This window comes from Nanorana parkeri, unplaced genomic scaffold (assembly GCF_000935625.1).
Source record: "Nanorana parkeri isolate BGI_ZX_2015 unplaced genomic scaffold, ASM93562v1 scaffold1528, whole genome shotgun sequence".
Lineage (NCBI taxonomy): Eukaryota > Metazoa > Chordata > Amphibia > Anura > Dicroglossidae > Nanorana > Nanorana parkeri.
In genome coordinates, this window is record NW_017307796.1 from 208,726 (window position 1) to 216,027 (window position 7,302).

Sequence of the window (7,302 nt, forward strand, 5' to 3'; positions counted from 1 at the left end):
TAATTACGTGAAAGACAATCTCTGCAGTATTCAGGGCTGCCCATCGCTGGAAGAAAAGGACCTGGGATGTCACATTGATGATTGGACTGAAGACCTCAGGATATAGGATAGACATACAGATTTAAAGAAAAATACAGATGGCAGTACGGGTCTTAATTGGGCAGAGGATGCAAGAAAAAAGAGGTGGGGGGGATCGCCAAGATTCGAGTCTCACCTTAATCAGTTAAGGTGGGCAAGTAATGTTAAAATGAACAAAATGTATTTATGAGTTAAAGAAGAACTCTGGGGCAGAAATAATCTTAACCCTTGCAGTGCTCATTTTCATCTAGGGAAAAAAAATAACAAAGGTGTACTCACCTGAACCTCAGAGCCAGCTGGCTTCTAGGCCTATCCTTGCAGCCTCGCTCCCTCTCCGCTCCAGTGATCTAAGGTCCTGTGAGTCATCATGTTCAATACAGTATATTGGACATTCCAACAATGGAGCGGAGGGGAAGAGAGACTGCAGGGACCAGTCTAGCAGCCAGCTGGCTCTGAGGTTCAGGTGAGCATAACTTGTTTAGCACTTGCAGTGCAGGGGTAGCCCCATTGCGAAGGTTAAGATCATTTCTGCCTGGAGTTTTTCTTTAAAGCAAATAGATCTTACAATGATCCAGTGCCATGTTATACGATTTATACCTAGCATGTTAGGTAGACCCACAACTGCTCTGTGCAAAGTTAGTCAAGTCATTAATTCATTTTAAAGACTCATCTGATGTCAGTGTCTCAGTGCACTGCTGCCTTGGCTTTAGGTCATATGACCTGCAACTAAAGCGTTGTGGATCGTGTTTATTACAACTGAGAGTTATGTTTCTGTTCATTTTCACAGCCCTTTTCAAACTTTCTGATACCTGCCCTAATGAGTAAAGCAGAGCAACCTTTAGGTTCATTTTAAAGTGAAAATTCAGTAAAACCATTTTATTTACAGATTACCATATCTACGGTGTACATTACACTATAAGGATCTTATCTCACTCTTTGTCCATATTGTGACCTGTGCAGGTTGGTGACATAAGGTAACATCCAATCTTAGAGCAACAGTATATTATTAAATGTTCCATGTGTAACGCTATTACTGTCACAGGCAAGTGAATAGATACTAAGCTGGCCAGAAAATGCAGACTCAACGAATGGGAAATGGTCAAAAATTAAACAATGGCTGAAATGAAGGCTTTGTCCTCCTTCTGTATTAAAACATCACATCTAAATGTGTAGACAAGTAACCCATTTCCCCTTTCCTACAGAATTGGGACAAATGGAAAGACAAGTGATCACTCTTTTGCTCTGAGAGCCCGGCTAGACAATAGTTTTTATTGAATGCCTTGTAAGTGGCTTTGCTGGCCATTTGAAGTTTTCAAAAGAATCCTCACTGTGGTGGCTGGTCCTGTTCCTTTTCTTCTTCACATCCTTTTGCTGCAAAGCTTGTTTAAGTGTCATTCATGCAGAGGCCAGTCTGAATATATTTTTATTATGATGAGACCTGCCCATTGTGCTTTTCTTTCCTGTGGGAAATTGGTTTGATGAAAAATGGACGGGCTAGCGAATTTGGCACAAATGCTATGTTTCAGGCTTCTTTAGTAAGGCAGTGCAAAGATGAGTGGTGAAGTAAAAAGTTCAGTATCAGTGCCTCTTCCACCATGACTCTAGTAGGCTGAAGTCTATTTTATCACTGCTGTTTACACTACCTTGTTGTATAAGCCTTCATGATTAACTAATTTTCCATGTTTAAACAGGTAAAAAACGAATATTACATGAAATGTTCATATCGACATATCCAGCCTGCAGGTGGAGTTTTAGGTTCCTTTTTTCCAGGCCCAACTTAACTGCTTTTCTGAAAAAGCACGATGTTTACAGAGCTCAAACACCAAAGCACCAATGTACGCAGAGATATGAATCTCCTGCTCACTCCTGTTCAAATAGGGCCACATGGAGTTTCTTTTAATGAAAGAGCCATTATAGTTTCCATGAAATCAGTAGGAATCCATGACATTTATGTCTTTATCTTACATCCAAGAGGATGGTCATAGTTTAATTTGAAATGAATGATGTATTATGATGTGTAGTCCTAAAACATACACTATATTACCAAAAGTATTGGGACGCCTGCCTTTACACGCACATGAACTTTAATGACATCCTAGTCTTAGTCCGTAGGGTTCAATATTGAGTTGGGCCACCCTTTGCAGCTATAACAGCTTCAACTCTTCTGGGAAGGCTGTCCACAAGGTTTAGGAGTGTGTCTATGGGAATGTTTGACCATACTTCTAGAAGCGCATTTGTGAGGTCGGGTACTGATGTTGGACGAGAAGGCCTGGCTCGCAGTCTCCGCTCTAATTCATCCCAATGGTATTCTATCGGGTTGAGGTCAGGACTCTGTGCAGGCCAGTCAAATTCCTCCACCCCAAACTTGCTCATCCATGTCTTTATGGACCTTGCTTTGTGCACTAGTGCACAATCATGTTGGAACAGAAAGGGGCCATCCCCAAACTGTTCCCACAAAGGTGGGAGCATGAAATTGTCCAAAATGTTTCAGTATGCTGATGTCTTAAGAGTTCCCTTCACTGGAACTAAAGGGCCAAACCCAACCCCTGAAAAACAACCCCACACCATAATCCCTCCTCCACCAAACTTTACACTTGGCACAATGCAGTCAGGCAAGCACCGTTCTCCTGGCAACCGCCAAACCCAGACACGTCCATCGGATTGCCAGACAGAGATGACCCCGCTCTGTCATTTGACGTGGCTTACCACTTCGTGGCTGAGTTGCTGTTGTTCCCAGTTGCTTCCATTTAGTTATAATACAACTAACAGTTGACAACAGAATATTTAGTAGCAAAGAATTTCACGGAAGACATGAATCCAATGATTTGGAGGGGTGTCCCAATACTTTTGGTAATATAGTGTGTATGCCTGCTTCTTAAATGTTCAAAAAAGTGACATAACCTCTAGTGCCCAGATGGGAATTGCTTTGCACAACCCATTTTGTAAAACCCGTTATACCTGTTATGTAGTTTGTACGATTCAGAAGGAATGCTCAACTTGCAAAACCTTGTATTTTTCATGCTTCAAATTTTTTAAGCTATCTAGGCAAAAATGCTCCTTTAAATTGGGATGGAATATGAAAGAGCATCCTATTTGAAATTATGCCTAATTATGTGTAATTAAAGGAGAACTATTAGGTTAGTAAAATATACTCTTCCCAATACTTAGAGCCAGTATGGGACACTGCAGCTATCACATGCTGACTCTAACCAAGAGCTGAGCAATCATGTAACCGCTGATCGATCAGTTTACTGTCTCTTCTCCCTGCAGAGAACAAGGACTGTCATTCACCACTCCCCACAGGAATTCTACCTCCACTCTCTGTTCCTTCAGCACTTACAGCTGCTTTTAGAGAGGCAGAGCCAGTCACCAATCAGCCAGCTGAGTTGATATGGGGTAGTAGCCCACTATATGCTGACTTTGGGTCACAGGAGTACATTAGAAAATGATTCCTGTGACTCAAAGGAGAAGTAAAGCCAAACAAGTGTTGGCTTTACTTCTCTATTTAAGTATATTTAAAGCCAATCCTTATTATAGCTTTGAGTAAAAAAAGGAAAGGCTTAAAACCCCTGTCAAGTTTTCATCACTGACTGTTTCCCATCTGCAGAAATCCCTCTCTTTATGTCCAGGTGATCATTGTCAGTTAGACACAAAGTAATGGGAAATCCAAAATGTTTCAATTGTCACAACAACAGAAGATAAAGGTAAATCTTCAACAGGGGCACCTATTCTTATCACAGTTATCTAAGAGGAGATTTCTTCTAATTTTAGAGAGATTTTTTCTCACTTACGGTTGTGTTTCCAGACAGAAATTTCCCCAGCTTGGCACAGACAGAAAGAAATCCCGACAGGGGTTTTAATGATCCCCTACTCTACAACTTTAAAGTGTGGGATATAGATATAAACATTAAAATTGTGACAAGTACTGTGACTTTCTTTCCTTTGTTTTCCCGTCTGCTGCTGCCGCCTCTAGGAATTATCCGTAGAATGGTGAGGGAGAAAAGATTGCTAGAGGAATTTTATGTTATTCTCATTAAGGTTTTACATTTATAGGTATAATTTCAGACATAGGCATGTGCCTTTTATCCTCCAAACACAACAAAAATTTAGATTAAATGAGATTTGGATGGATTTCCAATTTACTATTTCTCATCCAGTTCTGTTTTGAAAATGTCATATTTTCTTTGCAGGTTTTTGTACCATTATGAGGCACTCTTGCTACATTCTATTAAAAAAATACATGCGTCAGAAGAGATGTAGCCAGAGATGTAGCCTGCCAATGCTTTTATTACAATAATAGAATATTATTGGCATGGTCTTGAGCGCACTGACTCCTCCACAAACCCTGTGCTGGACTGAGTAGTTGTGTGCTTGTGATTGCCATAACACTATATACGTTAATTTTTATGAAGCAGCCATATTTGAGCATATTTTATTGCTCTTGGGATTTTTACCTCACACAAAAATTTAGATTTTCCTTAACTGCCTTTAACCAGTTGACATCCACGATGTTAAACTCCCTTCCCATCCAGGCCATTTTTCAGTATTCAGCGCTGCGGTACTTTGACTGACATTTATTCCGTCATGCAACGCTGTACTGAAATTAATTTTATACCCTTTTTTGGGGACAGATAGAGCTTTCTTTTGGTGGTATTTATTCACCACTGGGGTTTTATTTTTTTACTATATTAAGGAAAAATTACCGAATTTTTAAAAAAAAAACAGTTTCCCCTATATTAAATGATAAAACATTTATTATTACCCAATTTTTTGGTAAAATATAAAAGATGGGGTCACGTCGGGTAAAAAGACACCAAACATGTCAAGCCTTAAAATTGCGTGCGCGAAACCTCAAAAAACGATAATACCCAAAATTGGCCATAGGTTACTTGAGTGTGTATCCAATGGAGTCTTCTTTTTGGAAGGATTGGAAGAATTAACAATCTGTACTCACATTTCTAGAAAATTCCTAGTTTAAGCCAAATTGGAACCAAATCCAGTTCTAGGTAGCAGCAAGGTAAAACTTTTTTTAAATTTGGAGTGAGGGCGGATTAGAAGCCTTATCAGGTTTAATTGCTATCTAGAGTTCCATTACCCCTTAATGACCAGGGTGTTTACACCCCCTACCTCTCCAGGTCATTTTTCAGTATTCATCGCTGTAGTGCTTTGACTGATATTTATTCAGTCATGCACTGCTGTACTGAAATTATTTTTTTTTACAATTTTGGGGGACAGATAGAGATTTGTTTTGGCGGTATTTAATCACCACTGCGGTTTTAATTTTTTACTATTATCAGTTATTTATTTATTATCAGACATTTATTTTTACTGCTCATCAGTTATCAGTGATTGATGGGCCTAAAATTATTGCTCTCACTCTGACATTTGCAAGGAGTATGTAACATATGTGCGCAATCGTCATTTTCGCATGTAGGCGCACCCTAAGCATGGTGGGGACTTTTAAAAAAGTTTTATTTTTTTCTATTTTTATATATGTGACTAATTGTTTTGTACTTTTTTTTCACTTAACTTTATTGCTATCACATAGTGGGTAACAAGCCCCCTATGCGATAGCCAATATACAGTGACCAGTCCCCTTTATAGCATCAGGGGTCTTTCAGATCCCTAATGTCACCTAGGGTCTGCTTCACCAGCTTCTCTCCGGCTTCTGGGAATGACAGCTGAACGTGGAACTTGGAGTTGTGGGCTTCACAACTCAAAGAATTAAGCAGACTGTTTTTCTTTATCCTCTGTATATGTTCTGCACATCTGCCTTGCAGGTGCACATGAAGCTGACTACAGTTTATAGCTATTACAGTGGCATGCTAGTTGTAAGACATATGGTTGAATTCTGTTAGTCACAGGTAGAACAATTGTGCCCTCAATGTTGCATCATAATGTTGAATCAGTTGGATCAGGAATCATTTGTGGAAAGAATGGTGGCAGACATGGTTAATTGTATACTCACTTCCCTATCAGTCTGCTATTAGTAACAATTGTATATGCAGTTGCAGATGAATTTCCTTGTTTCAGCATGGGTGCCTTTTTGACAACCAAAAAGCTTACAGTGCAACTGAAGCCTTAAGTTTTTTTGGTTTTGGCTAGAGTGGAGAGGGATAAGAATGCATGCTGGGTTTTTATTGCTGTCTGTATTACCTTTCTATTTGTCCTGGTGACTGTTATCACTGAAAGGGAAAGAAAATACAAAATTGTGGGTGGTCATCAGAACAGGAATAGATGGGCGATCTTCCAATGGGAGAACTAGTCTGGTGACTGTTCACCAGAGATTTTCCTCTATTTTGAAGGATATCCTCACACTTCCTGTTGTAGATATTGGATAGGAGGTACAGAGAAATCTTCCCAATGGTAAAAAAAATACGGGGGTTATAGTGCTCCCTTACTCTATCCAAAACTGAAAAAAATGCTGGCTTAGTTCACTTGATATAACACTAAACTCAGGAGTTAAACTTTAAAAATGCATTCAGGTACCCCAACTATTAACAACAATGTAGCTTATTTGTGTATTACTCGGCTGTAAGTCCTAAAATCATCTATGCATTCATGCTGACACTGTCCTTCCTTCTGGAGGGTGGCTATTTTTGTCCCCATGCTTCCTGTGTGTGTTGTAAAGTAGCCACCACTCCGAGATCACTCCTGTGATGAATTATTGCAATATCAATACAAAAATGTAAGATTATAGTCCATTAGGGGAGCAAGCTTGGAGTGGTGACAACACACACAGGGACCTTGGGGGACAAAATAAGCCACAATCCAAAAGGAAGGACAGTGTCAGCATGAATTTAGAGATTATTTGAGAATCGGGAGCCGAGTGATGCTCGAATAATATACATTTTTGTTAATAGTTAAGGTACTTGAATGCATTTTTAATGTTTATTTTCTGAGTTTAGTGTCACTTTAAACTTTGTATCCTGCTGGTTTGTTTACCATATTCTAAAAGAATATGATACAATTGCTACAATTTCGTGTGTGTGTGTATGTGTGTGTGTGTGTGTGTGTATATATGTATGTGTATGTATATATATATATATTTTCAGAAATGGCTCCAGAGAAAGGCAGCTAGATATACAGGAAAGTAGATTCTGTCTTATTATGGCTCTGGGTCAGGGAAAGAGTGGGTTCTCTCCACCTCAGGGATTGCCACAGCTCACAGGATAAAAGTGGGGCAGTGCTGCTGGAAAGAAAGTCCTGTCTGTGGCTGTGTAA

The 7,302-nt window shown here is 39.5% G+C and overlaps 1 protein-coding gene across 1 annotated transcript in view; it reads left to right on the forward strand.

Annotated features, from left to right (window-relative positions):
- The window catches only part of ADAMTS3 (ADAM metallopeptidase with thrombospondin type 1 motif 3), a 191,400-nt gene that overhangs the window by 82,062 nt on the left and 102,036 nt on the right, over window positions 1–7,302 (forward strand). Inside the window, exon 5 of the mRNA XM_018570395.1 lies at window positions 1,482–1,487. Coding sequence (XP_018425897.1) covers window positions 1,482–1,487 — 6 coding nt within the window. The remainder of the gene's footprint in view (window positions 1–1,481; window positions 1,488–7,302) is intronic.